General features: G+C 34.4%; 1 protein-coding gene across 4 annotated transcripts in view; it reads right to left on the bottom strand.

The window, feature by feature from the left end:
* NRDC (nardilysin convertase) overlaps positions 1-27072 on the bottom strand; it is a 90583-nt gene that overhangs the window by 19019 nt on the left and 44492 nt on the right. For all 4 annotated transcript variants that reach the window (XM_072772098.1, XM_072772100.1, XM_072772101.1 and 1 more), the window contains 10 exons: positions 21749-21822; positions 15816-15911; positions 14614-14736; positions 12407-12464; positions 10689-10762; positions 9245-9314; positions 6658-6735; positions 5255-5375; positions 5121-5179; positions 4776-4830 (listed from right to left, as the gene is read on the bottom strand). In XM_072772098.1, the coding sequence (XP_072628199.1) occupies positions 4776-4830; positions 5121-5179; positions 5255-5375; positions 6658-6735; positions 9245-9314; positions 10689-10762; positions 12407-12464; positions 14614-14736; positions 15816-15911; positions 21749-21822 (808 nt within the window). The remainder of the gene's footprint in view (positions 1-4775; positions 4831-5120; positions 5180-5254; positions 5376-6657; positions 6736-9244; positions 9315-10688; positions 10763-12406; positions 12465-14613; positions 14737-15815; positions 15912-21748; positions 21823-27072) is intronic.

Raw genomic sequence — 27072 nt, 5'->3', positions numbered from 1 at the left:
TGACTGATGTCCCTAAAGACAGGGTCTTCATCATTTTATCACTATAGCACTATCATCTAAAACTATCTGCAAACATGAATCAAATCAATGTAGAAATCAAAATGTGTCATTAGATAAAAGTCTTGATATAAGAAATTCTATTAATCAGTATATTAACCTCCATTTAAAACTGAAAGAGTAATAAAACTATCTGCAAACATGAATCAAATCAATGTAGAAATCAAAATGTGTCATTAGATAAAAGTCTTGATATAAGAAATTCTATTAATCAGTATATTAACCTCCATTTAAAACTGAAAGAGTGACCACAGGTTCTCTAACCTATGAAATGGAAATAGTTTTTCAGAGGAAAGCAATCAATTTAAGTACTTATTGATCACCCAGACGTTCAGAATCTTAAAACTGACAAGTTCTTCAGATACCAAGTGGTTCTATTCCCACATTTTAGAAGAAACTACACTCAGATTGATCAGGTGACTTGTCCAAAATCACACAGTAATGACAGGAAGAGTAGACACTAGAATTCAGGACTCCTAACATAGCAGCAAACACTCCTTTCCAAAATACTACACTATACAGTTCTTTACTAGGCTGTAAGGGTTGTTCTCTCATCTAATGGAAGACAGAAGAGAGATGAAGGTTACTGCATTCATGGAGAAGAAATGAGACATGCATGCATCAAGCTAGTGACCATAAGTCTAAGTTATATACTACATTATCACATAAAAATAGAGTAGGAAAAAATAAAGATTGATTGTTAGCTTTTTTTGGTTCCACTTTCCACTTCAGGAAACACTCCTGAATCATCAAATTGATCATTGTCAGTCAGATGCTAGTATTATTTAAAGTGATACCTTCTTGCTGTTTTCTTTTTTTTTCTTTTTTTTTTTTTAAGTATTTTCACCAGCCACTTACTTATAAATTAACTGCTCTTGTCAGTATGCAACAAAATGAATGATTCAAAATATTTCCTATGGGAAAACATTAAAGACCCTGGCTAAAAGCAGACCTCCAGTGCCAAAGCAATGGAGCCAGTACTAAGAAAAACACTTAAATTCTAACCTTTCATTTTTTAAAGATGTAATCCGCATACAATGAAACTCACACTTTTAATGTACACAATTAAAAATGAAATAAAATATACAATTTAGTGGTTATTAGGATATTCATAAAGTTGTACAATCATCACCACCATTTAGTCGGCAAGTATTTTCATTACCCCAAAAGGAAACCCCAAGCAGTCACTCCCTGAGACCCACTCCCCCTAGCTGCTGGCAACCAACAATCTGTGCTGTATCTAGAGAAATTTCACTCTGGAAATTTCAAATAAATAGAATTATATAACAGGTAACCTGTGGTGACTGACTTCTTTCACTTAGTATGTTTTCAAGGTTCATCCATGTTGTAGCACGAATCAGTGCTTCATTCTTTTTTGTGGCTGACTACTATTCCACAGTATGCATATGCTACATTTTGTTTAACCATTCATTTGTTGACATTTGGGTGTTTCCACTTTGGGGCTATACTGATTACTGCTATAGAAATACTTGTGTAGAAGTATTCGTATGGACAGTTTTCAATGCTCATGGGTGTATACCCAGGAGAACTTATAGTACAGCTCATAGGGTAATTCTGTTTAACTTTTTAAGGAACTGCCAAACTGTTTTCCAAAGCAACTACACCACTTTACATTCCCACCAGTAATGCATGAGGGTTCTAATTCCTCTATTTCTTCTCCAGCACTTTTTACTGTTTATCCTCTAGTTTTTTTTTTATCTATTACAAACTCTACCTGCCTACTATTACATTATTTTTCTGCCTATAGAAAAGCACTTAAACACCTTTCTTCTAGTTCATATTGTTGATATATAAAACATACTGAGTTCAAGTTTCTATGGGAAAGAATTTTTAAAAATTTAATTAAGTAAGACTGGTTTGAATAATTTGAAAAGGGCAATCCTATTTGCCTTTATTGATGAAGACCAGAAAAAGTATAAAAAGGAGATATTCCAACTTTGTTAAAAAAAAAACAAAACAGAAATTTATAAAAGTCAGTATAAGCTAAGCTACTTGAGTTTATTTAGAAGTTCACATAGAGATATAGACCTTTCTGATTAGTTCTCACTTTGCAATTAAGTTCTAATCTAATATATATTGGATTCGTGTTTTAAAAATCAAGACAAGTATTCATGAATATTGCTAATGGTAAAAAAATGATTAGCTACAAAAATGGGGAGATGTCCATAAAAAGATTATCTTGAAATGACTTGCTAATAGGAAAATGGAGGGATAGAACAAAAATGTCACTCACTCAACCAACGCTAAAAAGCTGATCCCCAAAAAAGGAATCTGGGAATCATTTACATTGTAGTCCACAATTCTCGATCCCATTCCTTCCCTGCCATAGTCCTGACCCACTTGTCACCACAACTGATAAAGACACTGGACAAAATCACTCCTGGCAAGGCAGATGACAGGACTCGTGGAGTTCTACACCTATCAGTCCACTTATAGGGAAGAGTGTCAATAGGGCCCTCTAACAGACTAATAGATGTGTCAAAGCAGCCTGATTTCATAGAATAAGATTTTTATTTCTATTTCAATGATTCAAGTATATAGTGCAGATTATATAGGAATCAACAGCAACTGGAAGTTTACAGTTTTTGTGACCTTGTCCTCATGTACCTAAATCTTCTCTATTTAGAATAGATATTCAGGAAGTCATCTCTGATGATGATCCAAAAAGGCAGCTTCAAGATGCTCTACAAAGGAGTTCTAAATCAGGGGCTTTATATCATAGTTCTTAATTAGGAGCTATGAAGCAGTTCTAAATCAGGCACCACAGACCTTTCCCACAAGATACATCAGTGGACAAATTCAAATGTGCATGGATTTGGTTGGGAAGAAATTACGTATTTATTTTCACTGATCTCTAAATGAGCATTTTCATTCTATTATGAATATAGGCACAAACCACACTTGATTATCAGCATCTATGACTAACCAATAAAAAAATCACAACAAATGGGTCAGAACTACGGCAGGGAAAGAATGGGATGTTGTGTATGGGTGGCTCAGTTGATTAAGCATCTGCCTTTAAGCTCAGGTCATGAACTCAGGGTCCTGGGATGGAGCCCTGCAACAAGCTCAATGGGGAGTCTGTTTCACCCTCTCCCTCTGTCCCTCCCTTCCCATTGGACTCATGCTTCCTCTCAAGTAAATAAATAAAATCTTTTTAAAAAAGAATCAGAGGGGCAGCCCGGGTGGCTCAGCGGTTTAGTGCCGCCTTCAGCCCAAGTTGTGATCCTGGAGACCCAGAATCGAGTCCCACACGTCTGGCTCCCTGCATGGAGCCTGCTTCTTCCTCTGCCTGTGTCTCTGCCTCTTTCTCTCGTGCTCTGTGTCTTTCATGAATAAATAAATAAAATCTTTTAAAAAAATTTAAAAATAAAAAAGAATCACAATATAGTTGTTGCAGATATCTCACACTCACCGTTACTTTAAACCAAAATAATTGTTAGACCTACTGCTAGCCCTTGTTAATATGTTATTGAAGAGACATAGTACTATTTTTTTTACTATTTTGAGTACTTTATTGCAATATTCCTTCATAAACTGCTGTATTTTATTTCATGCACTCAGAAACACTATTTTATGAATTGTGTAATATATATATATATATATATATATATAAAATTTTTTTTTTTTTTTTTTTTTTTAAAGTAGGCTCCACACCCAGCGTGGAGCCCATGGCAGGGCTTGAACTAATGACTATGAAATCAAGATCTGAGCCGAGATCAAGAATTGGAAGCTTAACTGACTGAACCAGGCGCCCTGGTTTGTATAATATTTAACAATATTGTTTCAATGTAATTTCTTGAGTGTGACAAGTATCATGTCTGTAATTAAATCTCAAATGTTTTAGGAAAAAGATACATACATGCACATACATATATAAGGAAAGAGAGGAAAGAAAATATGGAAAACTATTAACTGGTGAATCTAGGTGAGAGATAAACACTGATTACTGTACCATTAAGACAATTTTCCTGAGAGGTTAAAAAGTTGAAGGAATGAAATACTATTCTGAGGAGGGGTCCACAGGATTCAAAAGATTTCCAAAGGGATCCAAGAAGCAGAAAGGGTTTTAAAGAAACCCTGCTTCAAACTCCTTACATTTCAGCCTTATATAATACCTTCCTTTCAAAGACACATAGGACCATTTACTTTTCCACGATTACCCAAAGTTCCTTACTTACATTTTTCCCATTGCTTACAATGTATCCCAACCTTATTCATTTTTCTATGCTGTACTCAATTCAAATCTACCACACCCATGGAGCCTTCCCTGATTCTATTCTGATCAAGGCAACCGCTCTCCTCACCCTGAAATCCTGAAGCCCACCATTTCTAATACTTCATGTAGTAATCACTACAGAAATTAGCCTGCAAGATGTCTTTATAACATTACAATTCCCCAATATCAAGTACCATAGCAAGTTCTCCATGAATGTTCATCAAAAGGACAGATGGATGACTACATAGGTAAAATGACTGATCCGTGTCAGTCTGCCTAATCCTCTCACTGTTACCCCACACACATACTTAAAAACACAAGAGTTAATTTTCAGATAACCTCAAGGCCATCTTGGGACTCACATGACAGAGAGTGGCAGAATTAAAACTCCAGTGACACTTCCAAAAAGAGGAATAATGTCCACACCAGTTTCAACTTGGTCACAGATAACATTCAAAAAGAATTTGACTTCCAGTACCTGTTCTTGGTAATGAAATTCATTATCCTCAATTTTCTGAATCTCTTCAAAAATTCTGTGAAAGAAGAAAATTATAAGTAAAAAATATATTTAAATTTGTTATTAGAATCCTCAGCAGGAAGAAAAGAAACAGAATGGCCACATAAGTGTAAACCCTAATGTTTCACATCTCCTATGCAGTATTCACATGTAGAACAATCAGGATATGGAGCCAGTGAAGGCACTTTAAGCAGGAAATGCCTGGAAAACCATCATGGTAGGACTAAAGCATGTCTTTTTTGGCAGCCTAAAGGCTAAAACATACTAGGATTGATTCCTACCCTAATTCTAATATGTACATATTACCTTTTTTCTGGGCCTAGCTTCTGCAGCATTTTCAAATACTGGAAGACAGTATGAGCAACCTGAAAACAAAACACCTGATTATGCTTTTGCATAAGATAATATCTGTATTTTGAAACTCCATTTTAATTATTTACCTCATAGAAATGCTCATAACCCTCGTCAGTCAATGTAATTGAAATGCTGAATACTGAGTAAGTAGAATTTTGCTCAAATCCTGTCTCACCATTTCCACCAAATAGCGCAAGAGCCCAGCATCTATTGTTAGGACAAAAATGAATCCAATCAACATCTTGAGATTAACAGTCTACAAATACTTCAAATTAACAAAATAGATAGCCTTTCTATGTAAAATTTGGGAAGTGCAGGGGCAAACATGCTTTCCAAAAGTAAGTTTAGAAGTACAAATTTTTAAAGTACAAGGCCTCCCAAATAATTGCAGTGCATGCAAGAATCACCAGAAGGAAATAACAACAATATTTATATGTTTAATGGAAACATTAATTTGTATGTTTAATTATTACAACACAGTAAAGCATTAATAATTTTATGAAGACAGTAATTTCTGTTGAAGAGAACAGCACAAAATATTAAAATTATGGTTGCTGGGAGGCATTTCATTCATCCCTCTTGAACCTCCCTCCCAGAAGCAGCTTACAATACTTCACATGTATCCCTACTTAGGATGTCGAATGAGCTCTTTGAGATGAACAGCTAACCTCTATAGACTGTCTAAGAAAAAAGCAATGAGGCTATCTTTTCCTGACTAGAATAATCCCGAAAACCTAAAAATAAGGGAGGAAGGCAAAGTGAAGAATGTGAAATTATAATAAAGTCCAGTAAGGTATAAAGAGTGTACACATCTAAGTGTATTACAATTATGTAAGGCATATATGTAACTAATACCATTTGTTTATTCTTTTGTAATAACCCTGGTCTTTTAGCTTTGAGTGTTGTAGTCCTATTGGTGCTTTAAAGTATTTAAATTTCTCATCTTCCTTTCCATTCTTGAATTAGTGTATAGAAAATTCAAACAAGGAAGTTCTTTAACTACTGGTCCTGATATAAAGCTATCTTTCTATGATTTGACTAGGCAACTAAACCAAGTGCTAAAATGCATTAGAAGACATTCTGCTAACACAGCCGCATATGACATCTACAGTCCCACTATTTGTTATGATTTCTCTGCCCAAAGTAGTTTTCATTAAAGTCCACCTTCTGGGTTGGGAAAGTCTAATTGACTTCTTTACTATTCCAATCTAAATTCTTGATTACAGCTAACCTTTCACATAATTCTGGAATCCATTTACTTATGATTTTTAAAATTTTGTGTACAACAACTTCCAATAGGTGCTAAAAGGTGGCTTTTAAGGAAATGCACATATACAATAAGACTAATTAATTTTGGTGATAAAGTGACTATAATTAAACATTAGATTTGATTCTAGGCGTTTGGCAGATAAAACAACAGGTTATAGAATGCTGTCTATTATTTTTCAGAGATTGATACACTGAAATTACTTATTAATTAAATACTTGCTTTTTTCTAAGGTAAGAAAGAATGCTGCCTTTGCCTTCATGACCAACCAGCCAAGAGATATAATGAAGTGGCTTCACCCTTTAAAAAAAAAAAATTTTTTTTACGGTCGAAAATAAAAATAATTAAGGTAGAACAGGAATTCTTACTTCAAAAGTTATGATATTTATGAATATGATTACAAACTTATTATAAATGTTATATAAACATGAAATTATTATTAATTTGATAATAGCAAGTAAAGACAGAAAACATGGTACAATTTAACTTCTTTATCTGAAATCACTGAATGAGTATAATCATTCCAAATGATTCTTTTTATGGTAAAAATCTTTCATTTTTGTTTCACCCAAAATGGAAATAATATAGATTCTTCATCATTTTAGAACCTAATACAGAGAATGATACCTCAGTGTCTGGAAAAGCTTTCAGTATTGCATCAGGCTCTGTAGTAAAATGAAATGTGTTGCTTTATGGGTCAGGAAATCTAGCTTATAGTTTTAGTTTTTCTTTATTTTTTTTTTTTAAAGATTTCATTTATTTATTCATAGAGACAGAGAGAGAGAGGCAGAGGAGAAGCAGGCATCATACAGAGAGAGCCCGATGTGGGACTCGATCCAGGGTCTCCAGGATCACACCCTGGGCTACAGGCGGCGCCAAACCACTGCGCCACCAGGGCTGCCCTAGTTTTTCTTTAAGTAAATGCATGATCTTGAGCAACAGACTTAACCTCATTGTATTTTTCTTTTTCTCTTCACTTGCCCAACTACTTACTCATGGAGTTTTCATGACAATGTAATATAACTGTAACAGGTGAAAAATGCTGCATTATATAATAACACACTTTAAGAGTTTGAGTAGTTGCATATATATTATTTAAATTGTATTTTCCCACTGGAAAATTTATCTACTATAAATTCAGAAATGTATTCCTACCAAAACAAAAATATGTAGAAAGATAAAGTTAGGAAATCTAAGCATTATTTAATATTAAAATTAGTTTACAGAATTCAATAAACTCTTAAAAGTTCAAGATACAGCATTATGATCTCAACTACATTAAGCAATCCCCAAGGCCCACACAACATTGTTTCAAAATATTGAATTTGAATTATATTTATCTTAAAACTGAGGTAGAAGAAGTAAATTAGTTAAAGAATGAATGCTGAAGATTACATAACATCTGCATCTGAACAAAACTAATTGTTTTGAAAAAAAAAAAAACTAATTGTTTTGTATTTGGTTACTCTGTAGGGATAAACATTTGCTTCTTTGTGGGGGAATAAAAAGGTTCCCCAAAAAGGCTAATTCCCATAATTAGAGATTTCAAATGATTCATGATGAAGGACACATTAAAACAAATAAATAGTCCATAAAAAATAACTAGATGGAAACATACAGAAATTTTAACATTCTTTGGAAAACACAATCATGAATGACTGTTTCCTGCTTTTCAGTAATTTTCAGGATTTCTACAATGAACTTCCCTGGTAATCAGAGGATAAACAAGTTTTTGTTAATTAGAAAAATAAGCATTCCCCAAAAAAGGAAGAAGAATATATATAATTTCATTTCCATAAAAAAAGATATGTTTTAAAGTCACTGTTTTAACATCTGAAGGATATATAAAAAACTATTAATGTTGGGCCTATTTTTCAGGAAACAAAAATTGAAAGCACAGCTTTACTTTTTACTTAATACTCCTTTGTCCTATTAATATTTTACAAACGTATTATTTTAACAATAAAAAGTTAAACAAAATAAACTTTTAAATATGTATATAATAATTTTAACACTTTTGGGGACACTCTACTGTAACTACACAATCAATGTATATTGCTTTTTCCTATTTATCCTTGCACCAAAGCAAGTAGATAATACACATGTTCTCTGCTTTCTCACTAGAGGTCTATCATTCTTGTTACCTTGATAGGATGACTAAAAATTTTTACTGAGCTTAGGCAACATTCATTTCCTTCTGCTTGTGTGTTTATCCTCATGGTTTTGTTTTGTTGGTAATGGTTTTTAAAAAATAAGGTAAATTTTTATCAGTTCATTAACATTTGTTTTTCATCAGAAATTTTTTTAATCAGTCAAGTCAGCATGGACCAATCCTTATCTTTAAAGAACTTCTTGGCCCATGCTATACTGCTCATATAAGATAACTGTATGAATATGCTGGGAAAATGTTTTCCTAATCTGTATAACTCTTCCCTAACTCATTACCACTTCAAAGGCATAGGTCCTTGAGATTTAGGCTATAGTCATATTCCAGGCTTAAAATTATTTACCCTTGACTTTTGACAAGCCCAAACTAAATGGTCACTATTGACAAATCATAAGCTAATATATTTTTGTATTCAAAATACTACAGAAAATAATTACAGAAGTTACATTCACACAAAGATACTTAATATCAAAGACTCAGATAAGGCAACTAGCCATAAGAAAACTCTACTTTTTGTACCTAAGAAGATATTAAAATATATAGCAAGGCTTGAAAACTCCATTAAAAGTCCCAGTTTATCACATAAGAACCTTCAAATGTAAACCATTCAGTATGCTTTAAAAATTTGTCCTGAACTCTTACCTGTAATGTTGCTGTTGAGGAGGAAGTGCCCATGTGATGGTCAGAGCATGAATTTTTCTGATTGGAACAACTAAACAAAAACATTTTTCAGAAAAACAGATATAAGTGTTTCTCCATAATTTGTATTATGCTACACGAAATTTTTAATTCAATATATTTAATCCTCCAATAAATAGGGGAAGGTTAAATACAATGAAATTATTATTTCAAGTTGCCAATTTTCCAATTTGAATAACGCAATTTTTATAAATTTCTTTTTAGTTTGATTTCACACATAAAGGAAATAAATAAGAGAACTATGAAAATATGAAATGCTCCTAAGAAGGATCCCTTCTTGCAAGAAAGGATACAGGACTAGGAGTCAGGAGACCCATGGCAGAAATCTAGTCCTACCTCTATCTTGCTGTATGTGTTTATATGACCTTGAGGAAAATCATTGCATTTAAATCTTTCTGTATATGTTTTCTTATGGTATGGTAAGGGTTAGGCTAAAGTAATTCTAAGAGTCTTCCCAGTGCTATTATTCTAGGATTCTATGAAGAGAGAATATAAAGACAGAAAGAATACAACTGAAAATAAGTGGTCTCTGGAAGAGTCAACTTAGGTAGAACGGAGACGGCAGCAGATAAAGGGTCTCACAAAACAGTCACTGATCAAAAGGGAAGAGGACAGAGACTGGCCATGGGGTAAGGAAGAAGAGGAGGGGATACCTAGGCAACCGGGAAAAAGAAAAAATCTGCCATGATAAAAAGAACAAAGAGAAAAGTTGAATTAAGAATATTTCTGCACTATACACTATGGGCAAATTGTTAAGTAAATTAGAGCATAACCATATGATGGCTCATTGGAAAACTCTTACAAATATAGTATTAAATGAAAAAAAAACAAATATAGTATTAAATGAAAAAAGCGAGAGATAGAATCTATATACTTTATAATCTCAACTATATTAAAATATACCTATAGAAACTCAAAAGGAAATTTGCCATAATGACTTCCCTAGCTGCTAAGATTTAGGGTGATTTTCTCATTTCTTTACACTTCATTTTTATTTTTCTTCATTTAACAAAAATTGTTTTTATAATTGAAGTAAAAGGAAATAATTTCCCAAGTGTTATCCCTCCTTTATTTTTCTCTCTTTAAGTAATAAAGAGGGGAGCACAGATAAAATGAAATAGATAAGAAACCGAAACCAAAAGGGAACAAGGGGAAAACAGGGAGAAAGCATAAAACAGACTCCAGTAGCAGCAGGGCAACAGACTCCGCTGCTAAGTACTGGCCTGCTGTCTGTCACTAATTAGATCTCCTCTGTCCTTCTACTCCTTTTCCAACCCAGATGTACTTTGTTGTGTTGTCATTTTCAAAGAAAATTGGCAGCCTCAAGTAACTTTTATAGAATGCGCTGAAGTTATTTCAAACAGTTTTAAACCTTTGGTTCACGAACCTCTATAAAGTTTGTTAAATGCTGGTGTGTCAAATGGATCCGTTAAATGGCCAAAGTTTGGTTTGGGTAACCCACTGAAAATAAAACAAATATATTAAAATTTAATTGGCAAAAGCCTTTATAAGCAGTATCTTTAGGGATGCCTAACTGGTAGGTATTTATAATCTATTCCACATACTCTTGGATGAAAAGCATTCTAGGCATAAGCAAGTAGATGACAACAAAGCCACCAAATCCTGAGCTTAACCTATTCTCAACCTCAGTCCCATTAACTCAAATATCTCTAAAACTCATAGGAGACAGAATTGAAGGGGGCTCCCCTCCCAATATTTACTGCCTCTATCAGCAACTCCCATATAATGCCATTTCAGAAAGAAAACATACTAGAGATATTTAATTCAACAAAGATATATATGGAATGATTACTAGGTATCAAGCATTGTATCTGGCACTGTGGTATTTAAAAGACATGGACTCTCCTTCTAAAGGCTTCTTATCTGGTTGAGGAAATATTGCTCACTATTTTTTCTAAAACATAGTCAATATGAATTATTATTAAATACCTAGAAGACTTTTTAACCTGTCTGATCAAAGAACCAAAGTTATTAGTGAATACTATTTAAGAAAACTTCTAAAAATGCTTATCAGGGATTGACAGGACCTAATGAATCCCAGAAGTCAATATACCTCTGATTTTTCTGCTACAGTTTCACAGTAAAACACATTTCAATCATACTCATTTCTTATGAAAACAAAACAACTCCATCACTTTGACATGGTTTTCATTTTCTTTCCATACACAAAAAGTACTGCTAATTATCAATGGAAATTTACATAAAGCCAAGTTAATAATAACCAACCAGTTGTCACTACGAATTATTCTAACATTTCCACATATATTTTTTCTTTCATAAATTTAAAATAAGTTATGTCCTGGAATAAGGAACTGGAAAAAAATCTAACTTACCTGATGCAAGAAAAAAACCTGATTTCTTTTTTTCATTTATTATATTAAAATACAAACTACTAGAAGTAGGAAGAAGAACTTTAAGTGCTTTGGAATTAATTTTTTGTTAGTCTTTGTAACACAAATGTAGCAAAAGGTAGACAAAAAGCAGCAGCTTTTTAAACCGGAACCATATATACAATTTCTAATAAAAGATAATTTGGTTCAACTACATGAAATAGACTTTTTTAGTTCATATGGAAAGTCAATCATCACTAAAAGATTATTTCTTTTAAGGGGGAAAGCATTCCAAGTCCCAAGTAACTGACTTAAGAAACAAACTTTCAGAACACAATTTGTTCTGAGGCAGGGGATACAAGTGTGTGTGTATGTGTGTGTGTGTATATATATATATTCTGCCTCTCAATATAATACTTGTTTTTATATCCTAGTTTCAAACACTCTACACAGTAAGAGAAAAATTCTGAATAAATGTAAAAGGAACCATAAATTCTTCAGAATTACTGTTTACCATAAGTTTACAAGCTAATAAGTATTGAACTACAGAAACTATAGAAACTTGGGTTCTCATCTTAGATTTACCACTCAAAAGCTGCGTGATTTGCTAAACCAATTTAGGTCTTAATTTAATCACTTGTTTAAAAAACAAACCCCCTCCTGCATTAAAAAAAAAAAAAAAAGACCTCTGGGACTCATACAAGATTCCTCTTTAACTCTAAAAGTATGTGGTTTATGAAAATGAATGTCTTACTTGTTTGGTATTTGAGAGAAGATTTCAGTCACCCACTTTTCCAAAGTATCCAGTGTTTCTTGTGGGGAGGGCAGGAAGGAGACAGTGAAATGCAATGTTGTTATTTAAGGTAGAAAGGCAATTAAATTTCTCACTGATCTTTAGGTATAAAACAGGGATACTGTAATTTGGGTGTCACTTGCCACTCCTTAAGCAGTAAAACAACAACAAAAAAATAAATAACAACAGTTTAGAAAACCTTAAGACACATAATTTTGCTATGACTTTTGTATTTTCAGCTAGTAAAGTTAGAAAAAGCACACACATTTAAAAAAAAAAAGAAGTTTTTATCATCAAGCTAGTATGGAGGGCCAAGAGAAAAGAATACACCAACCATCCTCCTACTCCATTCCGAAACTTATTTCCTCTAGGAAGGTTTCTCCCAATTAACCCACACCATACTGATTCTTCTTTCTCAGCATATCTCATTAGTACTTTTACACTCATTTATTTTACATTATTTTATATTTGCTGAGGTTTCAATCTGCAAGTCTTCCTCTTAGGTTTCATATAATATGATTTCTATCTTTTGATTCTTTTATTTCAAACAAAATTCTTTTGAAATTTCTAGTAAAGCAGATATAAGTCCAAAAAGAAAGCCTTTAACCCTTACCTCACTGACTCATTACTATCACTGAATATGTTAGTTACACTAGACACAAGTTTCACTAATTTTCAAGAGGTGTCCCAACAAGATACAAATAAACCAATCAAGCTGTGAATTTATTCTATGCCATTTATATAGAATATTTAACTCTTATTTTATGCACTTAAAAACACTATTTTATTAATTGTATTACATATATAAGTATTATACATAACATATTTATAATAAAAGTAGGTATGTGTATATATATACATGTATATATATATACATACACACACATATACATATATATATATATATATATATATATTTTTTTTTTTTTTTAAAGCCCAATGTGGGGCTTGAACTAACAACCCTGAGATTGAGACCTGAGCTGAGATCAAGAGTCCTTCACTTAACTGAGCCATCCAGGCACCCCTAGATATTTAACTCTTAAATGGTAAAATAAATGCTAAAGTTTAAAAATAACTGAATTTAAACTGTACAAGGTTCTCTTATCAAATATCTAGGGCTTATTTTAGAAATTTTCCATAAGCATTAATATGCTCTTATATTTGTCATCACAGACGAAGCGAATGCAAAGGAAATAATACATATTTGAAGAAAAATATATGTTTGTGACAGACTTGGAAATAGTAATTAAAAACTATAAATTTTATACTGAACATGGAACTTCTTATTTGAACAAATGCTGTAAAAGGAATCTAGAAGCACATCTGTAGTCTGAACTAAAGAATCTACCATTCTATATCCATAGTTTTACATTCAAATCAACTTTAGTGGACTAATCTTGATCCTAAATGCAAAAATGTTTTATATTCAACTGCCAAGTCAGCTTTAATTTTTGAGAGAGCAAAATTGTATGCAAAATTGTATAAAAAGGAAGAGTCATATCAGGTGAAACATTACTTTTTCAAAAATAAATGTGCAAACTATTTAAGATATGTCAAAAAGAAACAGTTTGACAACTGGACTAAAGAGATTGAAATGTAAAGAAAACTACCATTTCTTTAATGAGAAAAAGTTAACACAAGTTACTGAAGATAATAAAAGGAGAAGAGAAGTATTGGTCAGTACTTTACATTTAAGACATTTTTGCTATCATTACCACGATGGATTTCAATTAATCATGCCATTTTACTGGACCCTATGTAAAGATGAGAAGACACTTTGCCCTGTCAGTGTTTATGATCAATACAGATTAAATGCAAAACCAAAGATAACAGAAGCAGATGAATGTGACTTAAAAAACCCAATTCATGACCTATTAGTACATTTGGATACTCACAGACTAGCCTAGAGACAAGGCCTGTATCTCTTAAAGAAAAAAAAAAAAAAAAAACACATTTGCCTGAGAATCAGATGATTTTGTGCTTCCCTAAGCTATGCCACTTGCTATGTGACTTTTCTGAATCCTCCTGATTTCCTTTAGGTCATATTCAGGTCAAGCACTCTTTAGTGCTTAGAAATTAATAGTACACTGTGACACCGATCAAGGCAAACAAAGCCTAAGAAAGCACTACTTCAAAGTAACTAAGGGCCATAACAGATAATACACTACCTTTAGATTGAACCACCAAAGTCATGTAATGAGCAGAATAGTAACGCATCCAGAATTCTCTCAATCTAGCATGTGTATCAATATTATTCCTTTTTGGCTCATGTTTGAGTGTCTCAGCATTTCCTGCAAAATTAAATAAATAAATAAATTAAAATAAATTAAAAAAAGATGATAAAGATCACAGAAAAAAATAAATTTACTTTGAGCTATATTGAAATTAATTTTTAAAGTTTACTTTGTCAAAGTCTCTACACCAAAAATGCATACTCTGCTACTAATATACTGTAACTAATGAAATAATCTATGTGACTCAACAATATAGAACTAATGTAAAACAATAACATCAATATAGGATAAAAATTCACAAGAAACAATTCTGATGTATATTTTAACACATAAGGAATTAATCTCCATTTGGCAATAACTTAACAACAGTAAATGCCCTAAGCTTCCTTTCTTAATAATTAGTTTAGTATTCAATTCAGATATTATCTCTAAATTATTTTATTAATATTTATGTAATCCTTAAAAATAAACCATATAAAGCAAGGTTGTCATAGAAAAATGTATATAATTATAAAAAATATACAGGAAAGCAAATCATCCTTTGAACGAAGTACTATTTAGATCAACTCATCCCAGATTCTACACTATGGTCAAGAGGGTTAATATGAGGTTCTAACTGAATCCTAACACTAAGAAAAAACCATTATGAAAAACAGATATCATTTAAACAGCTTACCAGTTAAAACAAAATTTGGTCACAGCTCAAAAACTATTAGAGAAAATCATTGCTGAATCTCTGTTGATAAATGGAAATGTCAAGTTGGGGTAGAGCACAGACTTTATAATCATATAAACAGAGGTTCAAATCTCACATCCACCACTGTGTGACTTAAGTAAATTAAATAAGTTCCCTGAGCCTATTTCTTTACCTTTAAATGGATATATTGACACCCACCTCACAACATTGTTATGATGATCACCTGACAAAATGTTAGGGCTGTTCTTGATAATATCCAATGTTGGAGAACCAAACACATACATGCTCAACTACTTTCTATTTGAAAAGCTGTCTACTTAATCCTAAAAGGTAAAAGGTACCTAGCTACTGTGCTTTCATAATCTGCCATTCTTTATCAACTTTTCATATTTTCAATCTGCTTCAATTAGAAGATATGAAATAAGATGAAGTATCTTACCCCAAAAAAATTTCCCCATAGGATGTCCAGGTCTTGCAAGGCTTCCAAACAACATTTCCTTTCTGTTTGCATCAGAAGGTCTTGCAAGTTGATATTCTGTCAGTTTTAAAGAAACACTTTTAATAAAATACAGTATTTGCTATATTAATGGAAATTCAAGAACTGAACTGCACAGAACTGAAAGTAAGGAAGTAAAAATTATTATGAATTGTGTACTGTAAGACTGAAGTGGGGAACTAAATTACCTAGACCAGGCTCTACTACTTAACATATTCTGTAACTCTGGGCAGTCAGGGCACCTTTCTAGAGGTTTTCTCTTAGTTTCAAATGAAAAAGATAATGACTTAAAGGTTTCAATTCTAGGATACTACGTCTAAGATTTTACTGATCAAGGGCTACTAATAAAATGTTAAATCAAATTCCTTATTACCTGGGAACTCTGTCATATATATTGTTCAAATTTCCTCTAAAACTGTCACTAAGAAAGTATTGATGGTTAAGAACAATTACTTTAAAGTCAGAAATTATCTTGGCTAGAATCCAACTTCTGTCATAGATAAGCTGTACAACCTTGAGGATATTTTCTAACTTCCCTGATTCTATTTCTGCACCTATATAATGAGCGACTAGGACTTAGTTCATAGGATTTTTATAAGGATTAAATAAGATATATTCCTTCAACAATTATTTACTGAACATCTACTATGAGGTAGGTACTACTGAATCAGTTGCTAGAGGCAGAAATGTGAAAAAAAAAGGGGGGGGGGGGACCCAGGCTCTGCCCTTAAAGAGTTTACATTCTAGTAGGGGAGATGAATAATGAACATGAATGAGATGAACAATGAATAAGCCAACAAATTGATTCTAAACATAGTATCAGTGGTGGGTGAGGTAAGAAAAATCTGTGTAAGAGAATGGAGAGTGACAACAGGGTGGGCATGAAAGCTCTGAGGTGACAAGTGAGCAACACCCAAATAAAGTGAGGATGGTATCGTAAGAAATTTTGGGGAAGTCTTCTAGGTATGGAAATTATAAATTCAAAGGCTTTAAGACAAGAAAAATCTTACTGAATTAAGAGGCAGCAAAGAGGCCAATGGAACTGTTTATTAATCAGAGAAGCTGAGAGGCGATAGAAATTAGTTTGCTATGGTCAAGTGCTACAACGCATAGGGTATTATGAAAATAAAAAAGGGTTGTCACCTTACCTAATTTTGTTTTATTTGTGTGTGGGTGAATTTATTGGGGGGGTGGTTAGAAAAAGAGGCTTTCTGGGGAATGACTCAAGCTGAGCACTGAGGGACAAACTGGAGTTTTCTAGGGAATAGTTTTTTAGGGAACAGGAGAAATGGGTGTGTGTAAAACATTTTAAGGAGAAAATCTTAAAGGAGAAGGAGATTATAGAACCTCTGAAAAACAGATGTTGCTTTTTGGTTGAGCAATGTTCAAAATCAAAGCAGAAGAAGCAAGGTATCAGACTGAAGAGATAAGGAAAGAACAATTTTTGAAAAAAACTAGGGAAATGACTGATTCTGGAACTCTGAGTTAAGTACTAACCTCTCTAAGCTGTGATGTCATTACATGTCAAATACAGATAATAAGGAATAATAATCACAATAATGCGTACAATACATGCTCAATTAGAGGTCAGCTATTATTACTTATCACAGGAGTAATGTCAAGACGTTAAGAGAATGACATCAGACTCGGATTTTAGTAAGTTCATTCTAGTTATAAAAGTAGAGAATGGGTTGAAGGGAAGCAAAAGGAAAGACAAGAAAACTGATCAGGGGTCATCGCTGTTATATTTGGTAAAGAGAGTGGAAACAAAAGTGGAGAGGATTGGAAGAAACAGAAGTAAACATTTTCAAAATACTTTAGTTGTAGACTATAAAGTCTAAATCAACAATGAGACAGTAAAAAATATATACATAGCTTCAACAAAGTAAATTCTTAAAAAATTCTGTAAAAAAGTGTGAAGAGGGATCCCTGGGTGGCGCAGCGGTTTGGTGCTTGCCTTTGGCCCAGGGCGCGATCCCGGAGATCCGGGATCGAATCCCATGTCGGGCTCCCGGTGCATGGAGCCTGCTTCTCCCTCTGCTTCTCCCTCTGCCTATGTCTCTCTCTCTGTGTGACTATCATAAACAAATAAAAATTTAAAAAAAAAAAAAAAAGTGTGAAGATATGGCTACAATACAAAAAAAAAAAAAAAAATTCCATTATTAAGTGTGGTAGGTTGAATAAAAGCCCCCGAAGATGTATATATACATCCTAATCCCCAAAACCTGTGAATAGGTTACCTTACATGGTAAAAGGAATTTCAGGGTATGAAATTAAATTAAGATCCTGAGAAGGAGAGGTTATCCTGGATTATCTGGGTGGTTCCAATTATAAACATAAGCGTCCTTATAAGAGAAAGGCAAGAGGGTCAATGTCAGAGAAAAGATGTAAGGACATAAGCAGAGTTCAGAGAGGATTCTACCCTGATGACTCTTAAGATAGAGAAAGGAGCCATAGCCCAGGGACACAAATGTAACTAGAAGGTGAAAAAGGCTTCTCTCTTAAAGCCTCCAAAAGGAATGCACCTAAGGAAATAATTTAGACTTCTGACTTTCAAAGTTTAAAAAAATAAATTTGTGATATTTTGAGTCACTAAGTTTCTGGTAATTTGTTTCAGTGGAACCAGAAAGATAATAGACATGTCAACATATCCACAAAAAGTGACATATCCACACAACTGATAAAAATAGAGTATAAATGGGATGCCTGGGTGGCTCAGCGGTTGAGAGTCTGTCTGCCTCCTAATCAAGTCCTGCACTGGGCTCCTGCATGGAAGCCTGCTTCTCCCTCTGCCTGTGTCTCTGCCTCTCTCTGTCTCTCATGAATAAATAAATAAAATATTTTTTTAAAAAATAGAGTATAAATATCTGAACACTTAGAAAACACATTCTGCTACTTGATTAGATTTTAAAAGGCTGTGGCCATATTCTCAATATCAATCACTAAGACACATCATGTAGGAAGTTATACGTTTGTGTAGGAACTATCCACTAAAATAAAAAGCTAATCATTAAGAACAATTTTTTTCTCCATGATCTTCTTTTAGCAATATGCTAATCCTATTTGAAAACCTACCCAGTGTGACCACTGACATGAGTCTGTTACCAAATGTATTCAAGAAAGCTATAAAACACTGAACACACCTATCTGTAATGCATAAATAAATGCTATAAATACAAGTGTATAACCACTCCTTTGAAAGAGTAGAACAAAAATAGATCATCAATGCAGGGCACAGTGATAGAGTAATGAAGTTAGAACTATCATAAGAAATTAAAAACCAGGGGGATCCCTGGGTGGCTCAGCGGTTTAGCGCCTGCCTTTGGCCCAGGGCGTGGTCCAGGGCGGAGTCCCTCGTCAGGCTCCCGGCATGGAGCCTGCTTCTCCCTCCTCCTGTGTCTCTGCCTCTCTCTCTCTCTATCATAAATAAATAACTCTTTAAAAAAAAAAAGAAATTAAAAACCAGGGCAGCCCGGCTGGCTCAGTGGTTTAGCACTGCCTTCAGGCCAGGGCATGATCCTGGAGACCCGGGATTGAGTCCCACGTCTGGCTCCCTGGATGGAGCCTGCTTCTTCCTCTGCCTGTGTCTCTGCCTCTCTCTCTCTCTGTGTCTCTCATGAATAAATAAATAAAATCTTAATTAAAAACCAAAGAAAGAACCTTTTTTATAAGTGGAGAGGAATTAAAAAAAAAAAAAAAGGAAAATGAGAAGATGAATCTGCCAAGAAAGTTGAACTTCACTTCAACTTCTCTTACATGGAATGGGCCATCCAAGCAAGCAGGCAACTACATGTGATTGAGAGAAGAATAATACAAGAAAGACTATCACAACTGAATAGAAGAAAGCAGTATCAGACTACTGAGCTTTCAAAACTGGTTAATAAATACTAAAGTTATTACACCAGTTACAATTTAAGAGCTCCCCCATCTCCCTGATCCTAAGTAAATCCTTCATATTCAGTTCAGAAAGCTAAGTGACTAATGACATAAAATTAGTTCTTTGTATCAGGTCACAAATGGAAGTAGGTCTCCTATCATCAAAAACAAATAAACGAGCAGAGCAAAACAAAAAGAACAAAGCTTTTAGCTTAAGTTCATTTTAAACCAAACTACTTATTGCATCTGTGTGTATACACATATCATATATCACATGTATATATGTATATATAAATATTTCTGCATAATATTTCAAAATATAATATATTCTCTCTTAAACTTTAAAATTGAATCAAAGGTTTAATTTTGTAAATACCAACACTTCAAACCAATCTAGAAAATATATGAAGAAAAATACACTTCAAAGTATTTAAGACAGAGAATAGTTCCTAGGTCTCAAAAAGTAGGAAAGGCTTTTAGAGTTTTCCTTGGTTATTTTGGTTTGTCATCCACTCAACAAATACTTATCTGGGCCTATGAGACATTGTGGTAGGCAAATAACAAAAATGAAGAAAATAAATCACTGGTTACAAGGAGCTAGAAGAGCTAGGAACTCCATCCCGCCCTCTTTTACAAATAAGTTGAGGGCCACAGCCAGTTAAATTTCTAGAAGTAAAACACAATCTGCTGACTCCCAGACAGATGGCTCGCTCTAGCCATCTGCAGTTTACTCAGCTTAATGAATGCACCAAGTCATTATTACAACTCAACACTGAATTAAGCCAAAGAGGAAAATGCCACAAAAGGAGAAGAAACAAGTATAGAAACTTTCCTCTTAGTTTGTTGCAAATCAAGCCTAGCCTGTATGAATTGAAAGTCCCCCCAAGTCTAGTATTACATGTTTCCAATGCTAAAATAAGGCAAGCAGGGTTATTCTATGGCGGTGCTATTTATTGGAACTCTGTAATTAAGAGATACCTACAGCACAGCTTTATAATGAAGCCTCACCCTATATAAGTACAGTTTTCCTTATAGTCTTCCTTCTTTAAAACTTAAGATAAGGAAAACTGTCAAAAAACAAACTTAAATGCATTTCCTACTCAGGAATTTAGTTTCTTCACCCATAAATATATCATAATTGTTTTCAGGACTACCAAAATTCAAACCACATGCACCTATACACAGAGGTAACAACAGGTAAGCTATTTAAATATCAGAATGGTATTTAAAACCTCAGAGAAAATGTCTCTTCATACAAAAGGAGTTACATGAACTTTTAAGGTTTTAACATCTAGTATCAGCCTTAAGAATTAGGCTACCATCCTGTAAAAGATTAGTCACTATGGTAAAACCCTCAAAAAACAAACACTGAAAAAAAATCTATCATTCTTTTATTTCAAATCTATACTGAATTATAAGACATTTAAAGGTTCAGGAATGGGGATCCCTGGGTAGCTCAGTGGTTTAGCACCTGCCTTTGAACCAGGGCGTGATCCTGGAGTCCCGGGACTGAGTCCACATCAGGCTTCCTGCATGGAGCCTGTTTCTCCCTCTGCCTCTGTCTCTGTCTCTCATGAATAAATAAATAAAATCTTTAAAAAATAAATAAATAAAGGTTCAGGAATAAATGACACATTTATTCCAATTAGGCCCTTTATGATATAAAGATAAAATGATCTAATAATAGAGAATGATAAATGGGGGCGCCTGGGTGGCTCAGCAGTTGAGCATCTGTCTTTGGCTCAGAGTGTGATTCCAGGATTCCGGCATTGAGTCCTGCATCGGGCTCCCTGTGAGGAGCCTCCTTCTCTTGCTGCCTATGTCTCTGTCTCTCATGAATGAATAAATAAAATCTTAAAAAAAGAAAAAAAAGATAAATGTGCTAAATATCTAGTTCAATGCAAGAAACAGTTGTAAGACATAAAGCTATTACTTATCTTAGCTATTAGTAAGTTAAGTATAGCTATATCTATTACTTATAAAGATATTATTTATCTTACCACTATCAACAGCTTCAACTTCACGGTCAATTGCATCTCTGATCATTAGTGGATGGATGAAGAATTGAGCCCATCTGAAAAATAAAAAACAAACCCAGCATTTCTGCTTTTATTCAAAAAAAATATTTTCATCACTGAACATCTATCTTTTGATTAAGAAACTGGGATGCCTGGGTGGCTCAGCAGTTAAACATCTGCCTTTGGGTCAGGGTGTGATCCTGGAGTCCTGGGATTGAGTCCCACATTGGGCTCCCTGCATGAAAAACGCTTCTCCCTCTGCTGAGATGTTTTTCCTGTATTCTTGCAATGCTTATACTTCGTTAAAATTATTCCTAAGTATTTTATTTTGGGAATATTATTGTCACAGAAAATTTTTCTTAATTTCATTTTTGGATTTTTTATTGCTTGTGTATAGCAATGGAGGTATTTATGGCTATAAATTTCCTTTTGTGCACAGCTTTTGTTGCATCCTATACATTTTTGTATTTTGAATTTTTCCCTTTTCATTATCTCTAAGTATTTTTTTAACTTCTTTTGTGATTTCTTCTTTGACCCACTGATTATTTGAGAGTCTATGGTTTAATTTCTACACGTGTGCAAAGTTTCCTTATGTTACTAATTTTTTAAAGAATTTTATTTATTTATTCATATGAGAGAGAGAGAGAGAGAGAGAGAGAGAGACAGGCAGAGAGAGAAGCAGGCTCCATGCCGGAAGCCCGATGTGGGACTCAATCCTGGGACTCCAGGATCACACCCTGGGCCAAAGGCAGGTGCTGAACTGCTGAGCCACCCAGGGATCCGCTGTTACTGATTTCTAATTCCATTCCATTATGGTTACAGAACAGTCTCTATAATTTTAACCCTTTCAAATTTATTGGAATTTTTTTTAGACTTTTATATTTATTTATTCATGAGAGACACAGGGAGAGAGAGAGAGGCAGACATAAGCAGGGGAGGAGCAGGCTTCCCGCGGGGAGCCCGATATGGAACTCAATCCCAGGATCCCAAGATCCCAACCTGAGCCAAAGGCAGAGTCCGATGTGAGGCTCAATCCCAGGATCCTAAGATCATAACCTGAGCTGAATGCAGACACTGAATTGACTGAGCAACCAACCACACAGATACCCCTCAAATTGTTCTTTTAGAAGTTACCCTAAAAAATATTATATGGATCCTTTTAACAATGTCTAATGCTAATATTTTACCCCCCAAAATGCCTTTTCTCCTTTATATTACTACTAATATGCTATTATTGCTTTAATCCTGTGCACTTTCTGAATTTCCAAATTATTGTTTTAAATAATCAATGTTCATTTCTATTACATAAAATGATTTTCATTGTTCTTTTTTCATCTCTGACCATTTTCTTTCTACTTGAAATTCTTCAGAATTTCCTTCAATAAGTTGGCTGCTGGCACAGTCAGTTGTGTGTCTGAGGTCTATTTTACAATCATTCTTAAAAGATATTTTTGCTTGGTATAGAATTTGTGGTGGGTAGCTATTTTCTTTCAGGCCACTGGACATACCCTACGTCTCACACCTTCCACTATTGCTGAATAGTCATCAATCTAATATTCCTTTGAAGGAGTTTTCCCTTTTTATCTGGCAAAGATTCTCTATATTTGGTTTTCTATAAAACCACTAGGTTTTCCTACATTTGGATTTATTTTAATGTGCACTTTTGGAATTTGCTAGGTTTCTTTAACGTTGGACTTGATGTTCTGAAAGATTTCCAGCGGTCAACCTTCAAATACTGTGTCTTCTCCATTTTTCTTTCCCCTCCTAGGACTCCACTGGACATTTCTGGTCTATTCTCTATGCCTCTTTTTCTTTTCTCTGTATTGTCCCCTCTTTATGTTGTATTTCAAATTTCTTTTGGCCTATCTTCCAGTTTACTAACTCTTATCTTCAGCTGTATCTACTCTTTTCTTAAACCAGGCTATTAAGTTTTCAATTTCAATCATATTTCAGTTCAAGATGTTCTTTTTATTTTCCAAATCTCACGTTATAGTTTCCTATTCCTTGCAACTGTACTCAAACTTGTACCTTCTTTCTTTTTGTAAGATTTATTTTAGAAGAGAGTCTGAATGGGGAGAGGCAGGAGAGAATCCAAACAAATTCCCTGCTGAGCGGGGAGCCCAATGCAGAGTTCAATCCCAGGACCCCAAGATCATGATGTAAACCAAAATCAATGCTCAACTGACTAAGCCACTCAGGTGCTCCAATGCCTGATTTCATTAAAAACAAAGTATAACCATTTTTATAATCTGTCTCCAATCATTCCAATGCCTAAAATCTCTAATGCATTATTAAAAGTCTGTGTTTTTTTTTTTTTTAAGATTTTATTTATTTATTCATGATAGTCACACAGAGAGAGACAGAGAGGCAGAGACACAGGCAGAGGGAGAAGCAGGCTCCATGCAGGGAGCCCGACGTGGGATTCGATCCCGGGTCTCCAGGATCGCACCCCCGGGCCAAAGGCAGGCACCAAACCGCTGCACCACCCAGGGATCCCTTTGTTTTCTGTTCTCACTCATGTCTTGTTTTGTGTGTCCACCTACATTTGACTGAATGCTGATCATTTTACTTGAAAAACTATTTATAGGAGCACTAATGTTAAGGCCTAGGATGAAGCATTTTCTTGGGTTGTATTTTTTTTCACCTCCACAGATTTACCTCAAGTACAACTGACAAAATTATATTTTTTTTCTTTTTTTTTTTAAAGTAGGTCCCACACCTAGCACCAATGCAGGGCTTAAACTCACAACCCTGAGATCAAACCTGAGCTGAGACCAAGAGTCAAATACTTAACTAACTGAGCCACTCAGGCACCCCCCCTCCCAATTATATATATTTAAAGTGTACAACATGATGATTTTCATCATGCTGAACATTATATCTTCAGAACTTATTCATCTTATAACTGAAGATGGTGCCCTTTGACCATCATCTCCCCATCTCCCCACTCTCCAGCCTCTGGTAACCACCATTCTACTCTGTTTCTATGAATGTGGATTTTTTTCTTTCTTTTCCTTTTTACTCATTTAATTTTAATTTTTTATTTTTCTATTTGGTTCCACATAGGTGACATCATACAATATTTGTCTTTCTTGTGTGGCTTATTTCACTTAGTTTAATGTCCTCTAGGTTCATCCCAGCAGTTGCAAATGACAATTTCTTTCTTTCTCATAGCCATTATATTCCATGGAATATCTCATAATATTCCACTGTCTACCTCTATCTATAGGTATTTCACATTTCCTTCATCCATTTATCCATCAACGGAAGCATTTACTTTTTAAAGAATTTGTGCTTGCTTCTCTCAGGCATCTGAGAACACTACCAGTTCTCAACTGTGTTAGATCACAATGAAGGCTTGAAGTTCACCAGAAAACTCGGGCATTTTGAAAATAGGCTGTAATTCCTTTGAATGGCTGATCTATTTTCTCAATTTCAGTCCCAGCTTACTATAAAGGAGGGTCTTCTATTAGATATCCCACTTTGTGGACATCCAGGGCTTTGATATTTCTTGCCCTTGCCCTGAAATACTGATAAAGTCAAGTCCAAATTTATTGAAATTAGCAAATGCCACCAGGGCAAAAGCAGCTTCCATTTTCATTTACTTAGCAGAGTAAAAATTGATTTCCTCAACTTTTTACGTAAATGATCCAAGATACTAATAAACAATGTGACCTGTGTGACAGAATTGGATTTTACTGACCTATTAAAAAATACTAGCATTTAATACATGCTACATGAGTCCTTTGCAAATGAACCACAGACATTTTATTCCTTAATAAATGTATAATTTTATCATACTTTCTTTTCAAGATTTTATTCACTTATTTGAAAGAGAGAGCAAGCATGAGCAGGAGAGGCAGAGGGAGAAGCAGACTCCTCACTGAGCAGGGAGCCAGATTCGGGGCTTAATCGCAGAACCCCAGAATCATGACCTGAACTGAAGGCAGATGCGTAACTGACTGAGCCACCCAGGCACCTCTATCATACTAACTATAATAGAAGCAATACTTAACATTCTACCACTATCATTTGTCATACATTCATGATTTGGTATTCTTATTAATTTTCCAATTAATATAGTAGCATTCTTCTTTTAATCTGGTAGGTTTTTTGTAAGTAGAAATAATATGCAAATATCTTTTGATATACAAGCAATCCCTAAATCAAAAATGTACAGAACCTCTTTAATAAGAAATAAGTAAAGTTGTTTAACTTTATACCACATTCCATCAAATCTGAAGTGGTCAGCATTTATTCAACATACCCTTTGCCTAATCTTTTTTCCAATAAAATGTTTTTTTTTTCCTTCTTTGTATTTAGATATAACCAAATGTGGGTTTTTCTGGTTGGGGGAGAGGATTGTTGGTTGGTTTGTTTTAGGGTTTGGGTTTTTTTTTTGGTCTTTTTAACTTTTTTTTTTTTTTAAGATTGTATTTATTTATTCATGAGAGACACAGAGACAGAGAAGTAGAGACATAGGCAGAGGGAGAAGCAGGCTCCATGCAGGGAGCCCAGTATGGGACTTGATCTCGGGATCCCAGGACCACACCCTGAACTGAAGGCAGACACTCAATTGCCAAGCCACCCAGGCGTGCCTTGTTTGTTTTTCAGTCATATAAAATCATGAGGGGATCCCTGGGTGGCGCAGCGGTTTGGCGCCTGCCTTTGGCCCAGGGCGCGATCCTGGAGACCCGGGATCAAATCCCACATCGGGCTCACGGTGCATGAAGCCTGCTTCTCCCTCTGCCTGTGTCTCTGCCTCTCTCTCTCTCTCTCTCTCTCTGTGACTATCATAAATAAAAAATAATAATAATAATAAAATAAAATAAAATAAAATCATGAGAATTCAACATGACTACTGCTTAAGATTTCTTGGGATGCCTGGGTGGCTCAGTGGTTGAGTGTCTGCCTTCAGTTGAGGGCATAATTCCAGAGATGGGGATCGAGTCTCACATCGGGCTCCTTGCAGGAAGCCTGCTTTCTTCCTCTGTTAGGTTTCTGCCTCTCTCTCTCTCTCTCTCTCTCTCTCTCTCTCTCGGTCTCTCATGAATAAATAAAATCTAAAAAAAAAAAAAAAAAAGATTTCTTCACACATACGAATACCTGTTTGGATTTTGTGGACCTTGGGAGCTAAAAACTTTGAAATGAGCAAACATGCAATCATCCTCAAGGTATTCCTGATTTTATAAATTCACAGAAAAGATAACCTTGAGCATCATTTGCTCTGCCTTCGTTGATTTTGTCCCTATCCTTTTGTTTAATCAAAGAAACATTGAGTATCAAATATATGGGCTATGGACATG

This window comes from Canis lupus, chromosome 13, assembly GCF_048164855.1.
Source record: "Canis lupus baileyi chromosome 13, mCanLup2.hap1, whole genome shotgun sequence".
NCBI classification, from domain to species: Eukaryota; Metazoa; Chordata; class Mammalia; order Carnivora; family Canidae; genus Canis; species Canis lupus.
The sequence above is the reverse complement of the archived record's forward strand: the minus strand, read 5'-3'. Positions and strand labels throughout refer to the sequence as shown.